Source organism: Lycium barbarum, chromosome 10 (genome assembly GCF_019175385.1).
Source record: "Lycium barbarum isolate Lr01 chromosome 10, ASM1917538v2, whole genome shotgun sequence".
Taxonomy (NCBI): domain Eukaryota; kingdom Viridiplantae; phylum Streptophyta; class Magnoliopsida; order Solanales; family Solanaceae; genus Lycium; species Lycium barbarum.
In genome coordinates, this window is record NC_083346.1 from 2,681,412 (window position 1) to 2,701,644 (window position 20,233).

A 20,233-nucleotide genomic window follows, 5' to 3' on the forward strand; every position below is an offset into this window, starting at 1 on the left:
GACAAAATTATAAAGTATCTTTTGAAAAGTTTCACGTGACGATGGGGCCCAAAGAGTACCCGGCTGAACTCAAAAGATTCTTCACAAATTTGAAGTCCGCATTTGAAGTCCGCCAGACTCCTATAAATAGCAGTGTTTGCAGAGAAGCAGATCATCAAGAACAATCACCAAGAAAAAAGTCATCAACGAGAAAAGTTTCTAACATTTCTCTCACAAGCCAACTACTCCATATTCCTCTTCCCTTTCACAAATGCCCCAACTCCTATTCCCAGCAAAATCCTTTGTAATATAACTTCCCTGTAAAATAGTTTTAAGCTTTCCAGTAATTTTCTTTTAAGTGTGAAGTAGTTTTCGGGTTCCCCGAAAGGGAAACCTCTCTCCATCTTCAAATCATGTAAGTTTTATCTATGTTTTCTGTACTAATCTCCCTACTATGTAAATTATTTTATGTTTAGTTAAAATATTATGTTAATAATATTTGAGTAATTACTTACCTGTTGTTATGAATCTATTACTCTTAGTATATGGTTATTCTCTTAATTTCTTAATGGACTCGATGGATTAACCTGTAAATTCCTAGGTGTTTGAAAGGCCGTTTTAATGTCCAAATGATAAAGGACGATGTTGGCCATGGTAACCGGGGTGTGGTTGAAAAAGACGAATATTAAGAACCAAGATTAAGAGAAAGAGATGAATAGTGTAATAAAGATTCATAACTAAACGGATTTATTAAAAAAAAAACGAAAATTATAAAAAAGGGAGAATAGACAGAAAATAAGAAATATACCTACATGATAAGAGGAATCAAGGAGTAAGGGATTACATATATATATATATATATATATATATATATATATATATATATATATATATATATATATATATATATCACGTAGTTAAAATAGTTTTTAATGTATAGGAAATGTGAACCTTTTAGTACTTTATGTATATGACGTAATCAAAATAGTTTAGGACGGATCACCTGTCGGTCTATGATCAAAGAAAATTATATCTAAGAATGAGATGTATGGAAAGATGATCATTTTAGTCCTAAATCTTGAAAGTAATGACGCAATTTAAATTTTTATGAAGTTTAACCAATCACTCATGTGAAGGAAGAAAAACTACTTTTTATAATGGAGTATACATTTTTCTTGCTTTCCTCATAATATAATTTTTGTTCTTGCAACAAAGATCACAATTGGGATATGATTTCAAGGCAAATATTGGCACCAGAGTTTTCATTAAAGGTAGCAAAAGTTGACTTTTTTTGTCATCATACTCCCTCTGTTTTAATTTATATGAACCTATTTGACTGGACACGAAGTTTAATAAAAGAGAGAAGACTTTAAAACTTATGGTGTTAATCGAGTCACATATATTTTGTGTGTCTATAAAACATTGCATAAAGGTTAATTGTCTCCAAATATAAAAAGGAGTCATTCTATTTTACACGGATTAACGAGAAAATAGGTTCACATAAATTAAAACGGATGGAGTATAATGTATCACTCCAAGTTTTTGTTTTGTTTTTATACAACTCAGTAAGTTGCCGGTTAAACTTAACAGATTCTTTTTACTTGCACCCATAACTTTAAAAGTGTAGGACTAAAATAGTTACTGTTTTTCATGTCGCACCCCATTTTAACCCGGATAGGATTTAGGGAGCACGACGTATTGGTGATTCCTATTTATTTTGTTTTAAGGAGTCGCCACCTAATTAATTTAACGGTGAATTAGGACACCTAAATGTTAACTAGGGTAAAGTTAAAAAACTAAACCTCTGTTAATAGTCTGCTTAACCAATGTGATTCTAGGTAAGGGCTCTATATTATCCTAAAGGGAAGGGGTTAGACATCCTTTAGAATCCGCTAACTACGGTTATCCGACCAAACTTAGGTTAATTAATTAGGATTAACTATAATGCTTAAATCTTTAAGAAAAATAAGTTGTAAATATTATTGAGGTTTTAAAAGGAAAACATAACAATGCTATTTAAATTGACTTGAAGAAATGCACAGTAGTCCACTTAAAAAATAAACTTATAAATGTTGTTAAACTTAAAATAATAATTTTTATTGTAAAAAATGAGACTGACAAAATATAACGATTTATATATAAATAGAAGCTTTTAAGAGAAAAACTAGCCAATATCGCCCGTATAATAGTGTAAGAAATCTAGACTTGTTTTGAAGATAGACAGCAAAGATGATGAATTTCTTTCTCTTTTTACTGATTTATTTAATTAAACTCTGCTAAAAATAGACGTGACTGATTCAAACTTGAGTTATTTATAATATGTTTGAACTTATGTTTGCATATTAATGATGTTTTGAAATTAAGATAATAAAAATATGAACCCTTTAATTCGAAAAATATGAATTTTATACTATCAACTATTCTAGAAGTAAATATTAGGGATACTATAAATAACTTCAAAAAAAAGATGAAAAAAATGGAATTGATGTTAGTCTTCATTAAACTAACTACCCGTTACTAAAACTAAATCTACTAATTCATTAGGATTCATCTAAGTTAATAAAAATAAGATAAGATTAGTCATACAAAGCAAATAAAAATACACAACAATAAAATAAGGAAGAGAGAGGAAGAAAAGATGAAATGGATCTGGTCCATCTTAAGGCCCAACTGCTGGAACTGTGCGCGTGATTGGGCTTAGGCCCAATAAATTTTATATGTTGCTGCTTATTGGGCTTTGGCCCAGGATTTTTATGCTTCTTATTTTGCTGCGAACGGGACTGATGGGAGATGACCCGAGAAGATTGTGTTGGGTTTTAGCCCAACACCGAATGCGGAAGGAGACGAGTCCAAGGGACTCGTATGCGATGTTCATGCATAAAAACGGAAGAAAAGGATTAGTATATAATCGATGAATAAAGACAAGCATATGAAATATAAGCGCAAAAACAGATCAGATTTTAAACGTTGTGTGTATATTTTGGTATATCTTATGTATATACGTCCCTAAGGATGTATTTTCCATGAACATATTTTAAATACATATCTGTATGCCTACTTCAACCAAAACATACTTGCAACAAACGCACAAATCTAAACAAACCAAATTCGAAACTGGCGACCTTATAGGCAAAACATCCGACAGAATGACTGCCTCAGGGAGGTACCTATGATATTCTGTCTCATTTTAGTCCACATTTTCATATTTACAAACGAAACTGATGGCTGTACCCAATATCACCCCTACCAGCAGCTTGCGATTCATCAAATATGTCTATTGGATTCATGTTCAACATATATAACCGATACAAGCGCATTTATGGCACATAAACCAAGCAGCCACAGAACTAAACAGAATCAAAAGAATGCAACATCCATGGCCCTTTGGCATGGACAGAATTGAGATAAGATATGTTACTGTCTAATAGATTTTGGCCAGGACATGCTTTATACATTCAACTTATGATAATACTCGAGTCTCATACTTTCAGTTTGGTCACGGGCAGAATTTGGGGGGATGAATCATCCATAAAGCCAATGTTTCACGAAACAAGGAAGTTCTACCATGTCGTAACCCATTTAGGGAGTTCGTAGCCAGATGATGAAAGTAAGAAAGGGACAGGGGAATGAGGACAGGGATGTAGAACTAACATATATGCATTTGAAGATTAGGAAGCAGTTCTGCAAGTGGAAAATTACTGATTTAAGAAGTTATCTTTAGTAACATTCAAAAGGAAAGAAAAGAAAATAAACTGGGCAACAAGTATTTAGCTGCACATTCGCCTTAGTTCAGTTTCCAAAACACAGAGACATGAGCAAAGCTTTAAAGAAAAAGAAAATCAAACTTCAACAACTTAAAGCAAAGCCGAGGAAAAACCAAACATTGCACATTTTGTCAAGAAAGAAAAAGAAAACAACAAATCTTTAAGCCAATTGAACCTTATGCTGAAGCATACACTAACTCATAGGTTTTTAGTGAACATCTGATACCCTTTTATGACAGTGGGAGAAAACACATAAACTCTTGCTAGTGATATTAATCAGTTCATAAGTGGCGTAACTTAATGACTCATATATGACTAATGATGCAAATTGTAAGCCTTAGACATGCAAGATTAAGCCATTCAATTACGCAAATATGATCTTTGAAGATGACTTAGGCAGATAGCAGATCATTTTCAGAGGTTAATCTAAGTTCAACTAAACACAGAGAAATTAATTCTGTCAGAAAGTTTACCAAATGATATAAGACTAAACATAGATAAGATGAACAGTAGGCAACTAGGATGAACATGCACAGTTTACATCGGGTGTGATTAAGATTGGGCATGTACATAATTAGGCAACCCACAACTAGTTGAGCTTATCCAGTAAACTACAGATTCAATGTTAAAACAAACATGGTTAAATGAGCCTGATCAGGTACAAATTTAAATAGAGATGATCATATAGTACACAACTAATAGTTTTGTCCACAAAGGGCTTTAAACAGTATTACAGGACTTAATAAGGCATTGGTACAAGTTTGCAGACTATGAAGCAACACACCACGAAAGAACATTCGGTATATCAAACACAGAGGTCACAAATGATCTGGAACTTAACTTAACAGATATGGACACATCTCGGACATTCAAAATCAGCTGTACATTAATCAAAAGAAAACAGACAAAGGGTTGAGTGTGCTAATCATGATGCCAAGCAGGGAAGCTTATGTATTATCTCACAGGTATTCAAATAAACTGATCAAATCCATCACCCGATAATCCAGGTCTGATATAATCAATCGACAGGCTTAGAAAAATTAAAACCATATTAGCAGGATGGGTAGGCCTCTAGATCATAAATGAACACAGAACTCATTAGATGTCATAATAGTGAAACGACAACCCCAGATTTTAGAGGACATGCAAGGATTATCACTACTCTTCTGAACAGTATGTGAGAGCAAACATAATAGGCATTATAATGGTCCTTATTAGATCTTAACTGGATGAGATAGAGTCTAACTAATCATAAAAAAAAACTACTGCACATAACCACGATTAACAGGTCTCCTAATCTGAACCTACACACAATTAATCTAATGACATACTAACCAACAAATATAAGCATCAGATGAATCTAGACCTGCATATAAGGCTAATATACTTCCAGAATTAAACTAAGCAGGACTGAACATGTTTAATTCGACCAGAATAAACTACAAACGCAATTAAAATACGACTACGCAAACAAGTCGACAGAATAGTTCAAAATACACAGACGATTATTAAAGAAACTTGCAGAAAGGGGATTCACCTTCTTCGGGTGCAGCGAAGTGGAGCGAATCTTCGATCTACACTCGAACACTTTGAAATTCGAACTTGCGTATGCTCGGATTTGCAACAACACAAAGCAAATAAAAGCAGAAAACAAAACGAATGTTCTAGAATTTTGACTAGATAGTTTGAGACTATGATTTACTAAAGAAACTGGTTTTTTTACGGAGATTTTGAGGCGGCTAATGAACTAGTATTACTGGTGATTTTGCCACTGAAAAATAAACTTGTTTCTTGCTTTAAGGGGTTTTGGGGGTTCAAGGAACTGTGATCCTTTTATCATTTCCTGCGATTCCCACCCCTTTATAGAGTAAGGAAAAAGAGGAGCGGAGGGAGCGGAGGTGATGATGAAAGAGGGAAGCAGGGGCGGCGGTGAGTGGAGAGTGGGGTAGCGGGGTACGACGATGATGATGATGAAAGGGAAAGAAAGGAGCGGGGGTAGGGAAAGGGAACGGCGTGGTGGGGATGATGACAAGAGAGGAGCGGCGGCGTGGTGGGGATGAAGATGATGAAGGAGAAAGGGATCGGGGAGGGGGAAGCGGCGTGGATGAGAAAGAGATGAAACCCTTAGGGGTTTCATTTTTGTTATAATGAGAATTGGGCCGGGTCGTGGGTTAATGGACTGGGTATTAAAATGTGGATTGGTCCGAAGTGTTGGTTAATTATTTGGGCTGGGGTGAATTAAGTTGGGCTGGTAAATTACAATGATACCAGGTAAATTAAAATGTGGACTGGTATTGTGAATTGATCCGAAAATAATATGAGTTGATTGGGCTACTACATTTAAATAAAATACCTATTTAAATAACTTGTGTTAAAATATTACTTAATATAAAATATGCAATTATTAGTGCTCAAATAAAAAATGGCGTTGTAATAGCCGTACAATAATATTTCGAAAATCCACAGTAAAATAAATACTATTATTTAATTATGCAAAGATAAATGCGATGTGTGTGCGTAAGCTGGTAAAATGTCGAAATGATAAAAAAAATTGTGAATTATAGTACTAATAATAATAATAATAATAATAATAATAATAATAATAATAATAATAATAATAATAATAATAATAATAATAATAATAATAATAATAATAATGATAGTAATCGTAATAGAATAATGAAGTGCCGGTATTGATAAGAGGCTAATAATTTAGTAAAAAATAAATATATATTTTTTAATTTTCTAAAAATATTAGAAGCGTAAATAGGTATTTTGGAGGAGAGGCGGGACAAAATTGGGTGTCAACAACTTGTCCCTCTTTGCCCGATAATGATGAAAAGAGTTGTCGGGCAAAGACGTTGACTCAGTAGCCTATTTTGTCCCGGCTAAAGGAAAATTGAGAGGATTATGACCGAACTCCGGTCTCTGAGTTGCCTACATATCTCGGGCTGCACGAGAATCAGGTCGAGTGTAGTTCTGGAACAATTACGACACCTGAACCCGATTAGCGCGAATCTTGCAAAGTATTGTCCCAGTGTTGAATTATGATAACACTGGGTATTATGATAGAGACTTGAGAATTCAATTGCTGGAATGCAAAAGAATACTTGTGATTAGAGACGAGTGTTCGAGGTAGATCCTTGACCCGTGTCGGAAAGTCTTATTATCCTTCCCGACAAATTGCCCCAGTTCGCTGCCGAAGAAATAGTTCCACGAGTTGATGTGTGATGCCAACTTCGATATTGCCAAAAAGCCAACAGCTAAAAACAATTGTTAGCAATAAAGAAATATATGTGTAAATAAGACGAGGTTGGAGAAGTTACACTTGCAACCCCTGTTTTGAAAGTTGAATCCACATTCGTAGGTGGGTGCCTGAACTGAAATATAAAATACCCGCATTCGGAGGTGGGCGCCTGAACTGAAATATAAAATACCCGCATTCGGAGGTGGGTGCCTAAACTGAAATATAAAATACCCGCATTCGGAGGTGGGTGCCTGAACTGAAATATAAAATACCCGCATTCGGAGGTGGGCGCCTGAACTGAAATATAAGATACCCGCATTCGGAGGTGAGCGCCTGAACTGAAATATAAGATACCCGCATTCGGAGGTGGGCGCCTGAACTGAAATATAAAATACCCGCATTCGGAGGTGGGCGCCTGAACTGAAATATAAGATACCCGCATTCGGAGGTGGGCGCCTGAACTGAAATATAAGATACCCGCATTCGGAGGTGGGTGCCTGAACTGAAATATAAAATACCCGCATTCGGAGGTGGGCGCCTGAACTGAAATATAAAATACACGTCCACTTCCACAGTTCAAAAATATAAATCCACGTCCGCATTTCACGGCACAAAAAATGTAAATCCACATTCACTTCCACAGTGCAGAAAAATAAATCCACGTCCACTTCCACAGTGCAAAAATATAAATCCACGTCCGCATTTCACGGTACAAAAAATGTAAATCCACATCCACTTCCACAGTGCAGAAAAGTAAATCCACGTCCGCATTTCACGGTACAAAAAATGTAAATCCACATCCACTTCCACAGTGCAGAAAAATAAATCCACATCCACTTCCACAGTGCAAAAAATATAAATCCACGTCCACTTTCACTGTATAAAAAATAAATCCACCTCCACTTTCACAAACTTTAAAAATAAATCCACTTCCACGTCCACAATGTTCATATGAATCCACATTCTTTCCCACGATATAAATCTACTTCTACTTCCACGTCCACATCCACAATGTAAATCCACGTCCACTAAAAAAAATAGTATTGTAGAAAGGTATCCACATTTATATCCACATCTTAATCCGTGTTCCGTTTGTGAGGGAAGTTAAATCCATAATTATCCCCACAATTTAATATACGACGCAAGATTTCAATCTTGTTATCTTATTAAAATACCACATTCTAAAAGAACTTGTTAGCGACTTGAAATAAATAAAAATGTACAAAGTGATGACAAAGTTGAGGAATTCAAACCAATAACAGGTGTCCAATGTCAGTATCCACTTTGAAGAAGGTTAAATCCACGATTATGTGCACTTGATCCATCGAGAAATGCCACGAGCTAAAACAACTGTTAGTGATAAGAATATGTAAATAGCTGGGTTTGAAAGAATTATGCTCACAGCCCTTGGTTGAGAAGATAAATTTGTGTCCACTGCTGTGATCGAAATTTCATGACGAGTGGCATGACGACCACCGTTTAGCGCGAGCTACCTTTGCATCCATGTTTAAGAATATTTGCATTTTGAAGAAAGCTAACTCTTTGATCATGTCCATAATTTAAATTTTAAGATAAGTCAAATATGCACCACATTCATGTTAATGAACCTGTCTCATCAAAGAAAAATTGTGAGTTTAAAAGAAAATTGATTGACTTGTGCATGTCGGGGAACTTGGCCCTTGAATTAATCCTTGTTTCGGTCGCGTCCACGTTCTTCGATACCTCATTCCATATTTTGCCTTGACGGGGAGTTTCAGTCATAAAAGTGTACTTTACAAAAATAAGAGTAACGAGATTTGGATGATTTCGAAGGGAAATACTTAGTGGCTCTAATAGGTAAAATGATTAGGAAAACTAGATTTTTGAATTTATCCGTATTTTAGAAATATATGGATGGACTTTTAAAATTGTTAAACATTTAAGACCACTTTTATGCTACTTCTAAAAAATTTGTCCCAGTTTCCAGTCCTGGAGGAGCTTGGTTCTGAACAATTGAAAAGTGAGAAAGTTGTAATGAAAGTTTTTGGAAGCGATTTGACCGATTTCAAAAATTTGTCCCAGTCTCAAGATAGTAAGACATATGAATTTAAACAGTGGAAGACCAAAATCTTATATAAAAAATCCTTATGTATCTTATAGGAATTAAAATGGTTTGGACAAACCGAAGATATTGAAAATTTTAAAATAGAAGGGCCGAACCCGCCTCGGGTTGCCTACGTATCCCAAAGGAATCAGGCCAGACGTAGTTCGTGATCAAAATAAGAACTTTTGAGTTTTTGTTTTTTTTTAATAAAAGGGAGGGCCGAACCCGATGTGGGTTGCCTAAATTGAAATTTAAAATACCCGCATTATGAGGTGGGCGCCTGATTCGGAATGAGCTGGTCGTGAAGAGGTAAAATAGCTTGTTTGGTTTGAGAATCTGGCATAGGCAAAGTCTAACGAACCCCATGAGATGGAGTTATATGTGGCGGATTTTGAGAAAATGACCGGTTTTGAAGTACCATGTGGCTTAATTCAGCAACTGTTGCTCAAGACGAGGAATGATCTCCAAATGTGTCTCTGGTTCATTAGAAGATGTGGGATTACTTGTGATTTATAAACTAAGAGATGGATCAGATGAAGTAGTTGCATTGATCAAAATTGCTCCATTTTAGAATGAGTCTTTTAGTTAACCAGATGATTAATGATGAGTCAGAGTCTGATTTCTTGGCTCTAGACCGTGTGAAATATGGATGCTCCGCCAGTTCCCCTTTAGCACAAGTCAACCTTTTTATTTTGAAAAATAAATTTTAAAAAGAAAAAAGATAAAACAAGAAAAAAGAAAAAAAGAAAATGAGTCAGTATACGGTAAGGACATATTATTGCATATAAACACATTATTGCACATAATACATCGCGTTCTATAATGCAAGGGACCTCTTTATGCCAGAGGTAGGCCTAACGAACATTTGAAGGACAAACATGTTTTTTGATGTGTCATTCCATAACTCTTTCTAAAACTAGTTTACAAGAGTAATAAAAATTTATTACATGCCAGTCAATAATACAATTCAAAATTAATCTAAGATATCTAATACTTCAACTCCACTAATTTCCTTTGGCTGTCTTCAAACCTCCGGCATTAATTTTGGATGCTCCACAACAACCTGCAACAAAAGGTTAGTTTCCTTGAAATATTTATCTATAGAGTATTAGGTCCACATAATCCACATATTTGTCCTTCAAATAATGCACATAAATAGTGAATAGTGTCACTTAGAGTCATAGACTCATTTGGACATTTGGTAAGGTTGACTAATGAACTTAATACCCCAAGGGTATTAAGCCTCCTAGGTTTAAAATGATGCATGTCCTTACAAGGTTTTGTTTTTCGCTCTACCTAGGTAGACTAAGAGTGGTTTTCCTATGACACAAGGCTCCCCCAAGCGGACAACTTGGAAGTGGAAAGTCCGTGGCCGTCGACTGCACCGCCGATCGACTAAATCCACAAGACCAATCCAACTAAAGGGGTAATTTAGTAGTGCACGGGCGCAAACTGCGAAGCCGCTTTAAGTGTGTGAATATGTGTGAGTTTCCAGGAGTGGAAGAAATATGAACGGAATGCCAATTTAAGGAAAGCAATAACATACATATTACATAGAAAATGCATATAAAGAATAAAACAATAATAAAACATTTAAAAACATATAAAGCAAAAAATACAAAAAAATAAATAAAGCAAAACAAACAAAACATCCAACAAATTATTTATTAACCTAAGTTGTTATGGTTAAGAACCTAAAGTCCCCAGTGAAGTCGCCAAGCTGTCGCACCCCATTTTAACCCGGATCGGATTTAGGGAGCACGACGTATTGGTGATTCCTATTTATTTTGTTTTAAGGAGTCGCCACCTAATTAATTTAACGGTGAATTAGGACACCTAAATGTTAACTAGGGTAAAGTTAAAAAACTAAACCTCTGTTAATAGTCTGCTTAACCAATGTGATTCTAGGTAAGGGCTCTATATTATCCTAAAGGGAAGGGGTTAGACATCCTTTAGAATCCGCTAACTACGGTTATCCGACCAAACTTAGGTTAATTAATTAGGATTAACTATAATGCTTAAATCTTTAAGAAAAATAAGTTGTAAATATTATTGAGGTTTTAAAAGGAAAACATAACAATGCTATTTAAATTGACTTGAAGAAATGCACAGTAGTCCACTTAAAAAATAAACTTATAAATGTTGTTAAACTTAAAATAATAATTTTTATTGTAAAAAATGAGACTGACAAAATATAACGATTTATATATAAATAGAAGCTTTTAAGAGAAAAACTAGCCAATATCGCCCGTATAATAGTGTAAGAAATCTAGACTTGTTTTGAAGATAGACAGCAAAGATGATGAATTTCTTTCTCTTTTTACTGATTTATTTAATTAAACTCTGCTAAAAATAGACGTGACTGATTCAAACTTGAGTTATTTATAATATGTTTGAACTTATGTTTGCATATTAATGATGTTTTGAAATTAAGATAATAAAAATATGAACCCTTTAATTCGAAAAATATGAATTTTATACTATCAACTATTCTAGAAGTAAATATTAGGGATACTATAAATAACTTCAAAAAAAAGATGAAAAAAATGGAATTGATGTTAGTCTTCATTAAACTAACTACCCGTTACTAAAACTAAATCTACTAATTCATTAGGATTCATCTAAGTTAATAAAAATAAGATAAGATTAGTCATACAAAGCAAATAAAAATACACAACAATAAAATAAGGAAGAGAGAGGAAGAAAAGATGAAATGGATCTGGTCCATCTTAAGGCCCAACTGCTGGAACTGTGCGCGTGATTGGGCTTAGGCCCAATAAATTTTATATGTTGCTGCTTATTGGGCTTTGGCCCAGGATTTTTATGCTTCTTATTTTGCTGCGAACGGGACTGATGGGAGATGACCCGAGAAGATTGTGTTGGGTTTTAGCCCAACACCGAATGCGGAAGGAGACGAGTCCAAGGGACTCGTATGCGATGTTCATGCATAAAAACGGAAGAAAAGGATTAGTATATAATCGATGAATAAAGACAAGCATATGAAATATAAGCGCAAAAACAGATCAGATTTTAAACGTTGTGTGTATATTTTGGTATATCTTATGTATATACGTCCCTAAGGATGTATTTTCCATGAACATATTTTAAATACATATCTGTATGCCTACTTCAACCAAAACATACTTGCAACAAACGCACAAATCTAAACAAACCAAATTCGAAACTGGCGACCTTATAGGCAAAACATCCGACAGAATGACTGCCTCAGGGAGGTACCTATGATATTCTGTCTCATTTTAGTCCACATTTTCATATTTACAAACGAAACTGATGGCTGTACCCAATATCACCCCTACCAGCAGCTTGCGATTCATCAAATATGTCTATTGGATTCATGTTCAACATATATAACCGATACAAGCGCATTTATGGCACATAAACCAAGCAGCCACAGAACTAAACAGAATCAAAAGAATGCAACATCCATGGCCCTTTGGCATGGACAGAATTGAGATAAGATATGTTACTGTCTAATAGATTTTGGCCAGGACATGCTTTATACATTCAACTTATGATAATACTCGAGTCTCATACTTTCAGTTTGGTCACGGGCAGAATTTGGGGGGATGAATCATCCATAAAGCCAATGTTTCACGAAACAAGGAAGTTCTACCATGTCGTAACCCATTTAGGGAGTTCGTAGCCAGATGATGAAAGTAAGAAAGGGACAGGGGAATGAGGACAGGGATGTAGAACTAACATATATGCATTTGAAGATTAGGAAGCAGTTCTGCAAGTGGAAAATTACTGATTTAAGAAGTTATCTTTAGTAACATTCAAAAGGAAAGAAAAGAAAATAAACTGGGCAACAAGTATTTAGCTGCACATTCGCCTTAGTTCAGTTTCCAAAACACAGAGACATGAGCAAAGCTTTAAAGAAAAAGAAAATCAAACTTCAACAACTTAAAGCAAAGCCGAGGAAAAACCAAACATTGCACATTTTGTCAAGAAAGAAAAAGAAAACAACAAATCTTTAAGCCAATTGAACCTTATGCTGAAGCATACACTAACTCATAGGTTTTTAGTGAACATCTGATACCCTTTTATGACAGTGGGAGAAAACACATAAACTCTTGCTAGTGATATTAATCAGTTCATAAGTGGCGTAACTTAATGACTCATATATGACTAATGATGCAAATTGTAAGCCTTAGACATGCAAGATTAAGCCATTCAATTACGCAAATATGATCTTTGAAGATGACTTAGGCAGATAGCAGATCATTTTCAGAGGTTAATCTAAGTTCAACTAAACACAGAGAAATTAATTCTGTCAGAAAGTTTACCAAATGATATAAGACTAAACATAGATAAGATGAACAGTAGGCAACTAGGATGAACATGCACAGTTTACATCGGGTGTGATTAAGATTGGGCATGTACATAATTAGGCAACCCACAACTAGTTGAGCTTATCCAGTAAACTACAGATTCAATGTTAAAACAAACATGGTTAAATGAGCCTGATCAGGTACAAATTTAAATAGAGATGATCATATAGTACACAACTAATAGTTTTGTCCACAAAGGGCTTTAAACAGTATTACAGGACTTAATAAGGCATTGGTACAAGTTTGCAGACTATGAAGCAACACACCACGAAAGAACATTCGGTATATCAAACACAGAGGTCACAAATGATCTGGAACTTAACTTAACAGATATGGACACATCTCGGACATTCAAAATCAGCTGTACATTAATCAAAAGAAAACAGACAAAGGGTTGAGTGTGCTAATCATGATGCCAAGCAGGGAAGCTTATGTATTATCTCACAGGTATTCAAATAAACTGATCAAATCCATCACCCGATAATCCAGGTCTGATATAATCAATCGACAGGCTTAGAAAAATTAAAACCATATTAGCAGGATGGGTAGGCCTCTAGATCATAAATGAACACAGAACTCATTAGATGTCATAATAGTGAAACGACAACCCCAGATTTTAGAGGACATGCAAGGATTATCACTACTCTTCTGAACAGTATGTGAGAGCAAACATAATAGGCATTATAATGGTCCTTATTAGATCTTAACTGGATGAGATAGAGTCTAACTAATCATAAAAAAAAACTACTGCACATAACCACGATTAACAGGTCTCCTAATCTGAACCTACACACAATTAATCTAATGACATACTAACCAACAAATATAAGCATCAGATGAATCTAGACCTGCATATAAGGCTAATATACTTCCAGAATTAAACTAAGCAGGACTGAACATGTTTAATTCGACCAGAATAAACTACAAACGCAATTAAAATACGACTACGCAAACAAGTCGACAGAATAGTTCAAAATACACAGACGATTATTAAAGAAACTTGCAGAAAGGGGATTCACCTTCTTCGGGTGCAGCGAAGTGGAGCGAATCTTCGATCTACACTCGAACACTTTGAAATTCGAACTTGCGTATGCTCGGATTTGCAACAACACAAAGCAAATAAAAGCAGAAAACAAAACGAATGTTCTAGAATTTTGACTAGATAGTTTGAGACTATGATTTACTAAAGAAACTGGTTTTTTTACGGAGATTTTGAGGCGGCTAATGAACTAGTATTACTGGTGATTTTGCCACTGAAAAATAAACTTGTTTCTTGCTTTAAGGGGTTTTGGGGGTTCAAGGAACTGTGATCCTTTTATCATTTCCTGCGATTCCCACCCCTTTATAGAGTAAGGAAAAAGAGGAGCGGAGGGAGCGGAGGTGATGATGAAAGAGGGAAGCAGGGGCGGCGGTGAGTGGAGAGTGGGGTAGCGGGGTACGACGATGATGATGATGAAAGGGAAAGAAAGGAGCGGGGGTAGGGAAAGGGAACGGCGTGGTGGGGATGATGACAAGAGAGGAGCGGCGGCGTGGTGGGGATGAAGATGATGAAGGAGAAAGGGATCGGGGAGGGGGAAGCGGCGTGGATGAGAAAGAGATGAAACCCTTAGGGGTTTCATTTTTGTTATAATGAGAATTGGGCCGGGTCGTGGGTTAATGGACTGGGTATTAAAATGTGGATTGGTCCGAAGTGTTGGTTAATTATTTGGGCTGGGGTGAATTAAGTTGGGCTGGTAAATTACAATGATACCAGGTAAATTAAAATGTGGACTGGTATTGTGAATTGATCCGAAAATAATATGAGTTGATTGGGCTACTACATTTAAATAAAATACCTATTTAAATAACTTGTGTTAAAATATTACTTAATATAAAATATGCAATTATTAGTGCTCAAATAAAAAATGGCGTTGTAATAGCCGTACAATAATATTTCGAAAATCCACAGTAAAATAAATACTATTATTTAATTATGCAAAGATAAATGCGATGTGTGTGCGTAAGCTGGTAAAATGTCGAAATGATAAAAAAAATTGTGAATTATAGTACTAATAATAATAATAATAATAATAATAATAATAATAATAATAATAATAATAATAATAATAATAATAATAATGATAGTAATCGTAATAGAATAATGAAGTGCCGGTATTGATAAGAGGCTAATAATTTAGTAAAAAATAAATATATATTTTTTAATTTTCTAAAAATATTAGAAGCGTAAATAGGTATTTTGGAGGAGAGGCGGGACAAAATTGGGTGTCAACATTTCATACGTTAAGAACTATGAAGGATTAAAATGAGCATTTCTTTCATAATTGAATGACAAGGATAACCATCATTTGCTTTATTGGTTTAATGGATGGACTAGCATTCACCCTCTATGTAAGGGCGGAGCTAAGGAGACTCAAGGAGTTCAAAATCTCTATACCGGAAAATTAAATTGAATCGATAATGTCAAAAAGTATCTTTTATGTATAAAATAAGGAGATAGAGTACATATTGAATTTCCTTAGCTTCTTCTTGTATTTCTTATTTTATATTTTGAATCTCTTTAGTTGAAATTCTCTTACTTCGCCACCGCCTGTATGGCACCCGGGGGCCTTCTAAGACCAGCCACCATTTCTTCCCTCCTCTCACCCTCCTTTCTAAACTCTTTTATATGTTTTATACTTTTCATGCTTTCTTTTTCTACATGATTTAACAGGAGTATCAATTCATGTGTATGCCACATTTCTAAAATCATTCATGCGCAGGAATGAGAAGTCCTTAATATGTAATAACAATGTTATTACAGAACAAACTATTCAAAACATCCATCCAGAAATAGTTATGTTCCCAAACAGATATTCACAAGACAAAAGACTGTGTTATACTACTACACTTGACATTTCTTTCTATCTATTAACCTCCAAAACATTTCAGCCAAAGATCACGATCTGATTAAAAGGGTCTACGTCGACTACCCCTCCGTTTCTTCTGATTGGTAGACTACTTCTGCTTCAGGTGATGCATGAGAAAATTTTGATACCTCGGCGAGTATTTTTGATCTTGTGTCAGGAGGTTCATCATCTATCCATGGATCGATTAGAATTCTCACCAATACTGGAGACTTGGCTAATAAAAGTTTGATAAGCTGCATCTCAAACGCTATTCCTATAAAGCATCCCAGCTTAACTTCCCTTAGGTGATTAAATGTCACATCTGCAAAACGTTCGAGTTCAAGGGATTCTGGAACATGATCATCCTCGGCATCATTGTAAACCTAAGAAAGATAAAAAGAAGTCAACTCTCATATTATCGAGGATCTACGAAATATGAAAAAATACCACTAAATAAGAAAGAAAGAAAGAATGAAAAGAGCAAAAAGCACAACAAACCCGAATAGAAAGAAAGAAAAAAGTAAAAAAGCACTACAAACCCGAATCTCGAGATATTCTAAATATGGGAAGCTTCTCATCCAGCAAAGAGCACATGAGAGCCCATATGAATCCATTAGCACAATTGCTGGCAGGTCAAAACGTTTGACACTGTTAATATCAAAGGGAAGCCTTGTTGGTGCTTGATCTCTTGCTTCCGTAAAGAGCTAGGGAAATAAATACCAAAATTCAAGATGACTCAGCCCAAAAGAAACTCCATCTATGAAAGTGCATAACAATGAAGTCATGAAACAATATCTACCTCGGAATAGTAGAAGTCCAAGAGGAGGTGCTTGAGAGCAGGACAAGACTCGAAAAGTTTTGCAAAATCAACATAACCTGCCTCATGAGAATCCTTACCTATCAGAGATACTTTAGCCAGAAGAGGGACATTCTTTAGACAGAGAGAACTTATACAGCCTTTGAAATCAAAGGATCTTAGCATGGGAGCATTAATTTCAATTGTGTCTAAAAGTTCTGAGATTTCCAGCACCAACCGCTCAAGCAAAGGGCAAAGAGATATTAAACTTTTGATCATTTCAGAAGAAATTGTGACTTCACATAGTTCCAGACTAATTAAGCTATCAAATCCTTCAAAGGTCGATGGATGGTGTATTATGCAATTATGAAGGTTTAGATGCCTCAACTGCGAACATGTGAAAAGCGAAGAAGGCAATCTGCATAGATTATTTAGCGGAAAGTGAAGAACAAGGTGTTGAATGCCATTCTTAGAGAGGAAATATATGAAGTTGTCAATCTTAGGACAGCTCTTTAGATGAAAAACGTTGAGGATAAACTTAGTAATGGGTCCTTCATGAAGGGTCAAAATCTGGTAGATGATCTTTGTAAATTTAACTGCAGAGTTTAGTATATCCTTTTTTGTTTCCCAAAGTTCATAATCAAGCTTCAACTCTGTAAGTCTGCACCAATGATACCTCCATTTCTTTGATAAGATGCTTGTCCTCACAGCATCTTTACAAGGCAAACGCATCAAAATGACATCGATTACATGATCAGGAAGACTGGTAAATGCATCAGGAGGTAAACTTCGACAATGCTTTTTTCCCTTAGGAGGCATCATGTAACAGTAATCGTCAAGAACCTGTACAAAATAAGCAATGATACGAAGTAAGAGATCTTCAAACTATTTGGACAGAACTGACAAAATCTCCAGACTATCCGGATAGAAATGCTATTCACTTTTTCAAATAAACATAAGAACAACACGATCACTTATAACAATAATCACCAAGAACCTGTACAAAATAAATAAATGAAGAAAAATGTTCAAATTTACCCGTGAAGTGTCCGATCTGTCTTACATTTGATCTCTGTTTACCAATTGATCCATGAAAGATTCTACCGTTGTCTTTCTTCTCAAATATGCCCCTCCCTCTAATGGTTGTCTAGTCTTGACTTTGACATTTTCCAAGGTAAAACCACATAGACAAACAAAAGTGCTAAACTTACTCCTAAACTATCAAATCGGTTTATATAAAAACTACTGCATGCCCTGGACAATTGGAAAGGTCCAAATATAACACTTGAACAAGATTCAAACATATCTGTACATGTACATGGCTTCCACCGATTCAACCAAATCAAACCAACTTTTCCATCAATAGTTTATAAATACATTTGTGGCCTCAAAATGGAAAAATAAGAAATAATAGAAACCATAATCACACTATCTATCTACTTTCTTGTTCTAAACTTATAAACCATCATAGCTAACAATAAGAAGAAAAATAATTTCCAAAGTTGTGATCATTTTAACTCATATAATAAGTTTCTCCAAAGGTCCAACTCCATACCTGGCTTCCACAGATTCATCCAAATCAAACCAACTTTCCAATCAATACCTTATACTCCCTCCGTCTCAATTTATGTGAAAGGTGTTTGACTAGACACTGAGTTTAAGAATAAGAAAGACTTTTGAAACCTGTGATATAAAATAAATCATAGATATTTGTGTGGCTATAAGTGATCTAATAAGACAAAAAAGGAAGTTTAAACTTAAATTATTACTAAGAGCCCATTTGGCTTAGCTTATAAGTAGTTGTTTTCAGTTTTTTTTGAGTGTTTGGCTGACTAGGTTATAAGCCATTTTGTGCTTAAAATAAGCCCAAAAAATAAGTTGGGTGACTTATAAGTTATTTTCAGCTTATAATGTGTTTTTTTTTTTTAAACTAAGTCAAACGAGCCTTAAATATAAAAATGTGTCATTCTTGATCGAGTAAAAAAGTAAATAGGGATAAAGGGAATACATGGTTTCAAAAGGAAAAATAAAAGGAATAAAAAACATTATCAAACATCATCTTCTTGTTTTTTTCTTCTAAGCTTTTATCAACCATCATCAATAAAAATAAGGAGAAACAATAATTTCCAAAATTGTGATCATTTTTACCTCCTAAAAATAAGCTTAAGAAGCTGTGTCAACGGAGCTAACTAAGATTTGACCATCAAATTAGTAGTTTTAGTGTTAGAATTTTGCAAGCCCTAAAAGATCCTATTAACTGCAGAAAACACAAATTAAAAAGGAGTGAAAGTACAATTATACCCTTATCAGCTTTAGGGAACTGTTTGGATTCTTCAAGTCTTCAGTCTCAATTTAGGTATTTGGTTCATAGCCAGTGGATAGAGGAATTGGGGTAAAAACATTATAGAGTGAAGTAAGTGTGCAAGGAATAAAAAAGGTCCATATTGTAATACTCCATCCCTCTCAAATTATCTTGGTTTTTTTAATTTTACAAGTCATTCCAGAAATATTAATTAACAGGGATATTTAACTAATTTTATTCTTATTCAAACGTGAATTATAATTTTTTCATTAAATGTTTATTTTATTTATATATCATCTCAATAACATGATAGAAAAAAATAAAAAATTAATTATGCGTTCAACTTCTAAAATAATAAATAATTTAAAATATTTATTTTAGTAACATGACAAATAATTTATGACGGAGAGAGTATTAGAACAAAGAGAAAATGTTCAAATTGGGTTAAAAAAAAACCATTTACGCGGTGCCAATTTTGCTCTAAATAGAGGTAGCTAGATTTTGTAAATAATTCATAAAATGACAATAGTATTATATAATTTTATAATCATTGTACAATGTAACATAATTAAAGTTTTTCTCCCTCCTTTTTTATTTGTGATATCTTCGTTACTTCTGTTTTCTCTTTTTAAATCTACTTTGATATGTGTTATTTGAGCTAAGGATCTTTCGCAAATAATATTTCTACCTCGAGGTAAGAATAACGTCTGCGTATACTCTATTCTTTTCAGACTCACTTTGTGAGTGTTCACTGAATAATTTATTGTTGTTGTATAATTTAAGGTTTTTTTATCGAGCGTGAAAACTTCATAATCAGATAATAGT

At 34.6% G+C, this 20,233-nt stretch overlaps 1 protein-coding gene across 3 annotated transcripts; it reads right to left on the bottom strand.

The window, feature by feature from the left end:
- Positions 1 to 16,197: 16,197 nt before the first annotated feature.
- Positions 16,198 to 19,539, bottom strand: LOC132615881 (F-box/FBD/LRR-repeat protein At1g13570-like). Of its 3 annotated transcripts, none has more exons than XM_060330477.1 (4): positions 19,408 to 19,539; positions 17,110 to 17,949; positions 16,850 to 17,014; positions 16,198 to 16,693 (listed from the first exon to the last, which is right to left on the bottom strand). In XM_060330477.1, the coding sequence occupies exons 2-4, from the start codon at positions 17,926 to 17,928 to the stop codon at positions 16,391 to 16,393; spliced, it is 1,287 nt and encodes a 428-aa protein (XP_060186460.1). In that variant the 5' UTR covers positions 17,929 to 17,949; positions 19,408 to 19,539; the 3' UTR covers positions 16,198 to 16,390. The 3 variants fall into 3 exon arrangements, with proteins under 3 accessions (XP_060186460.1, XP_060186461.1, XP_060186459.1); XM_060330478.1 differs by lacking the exon at positions 19,408 to 19,539 and adding an exon at positions 18,662 to 19,361; XM_060330476.1 differs by lacking the exon at positions 19,408 to 19,539 and adding an exon at positions 18,145 to 19,361.
- Between the last annotated feature and the right edge of the window lie 694 nt (positions 19,540 to 20,233).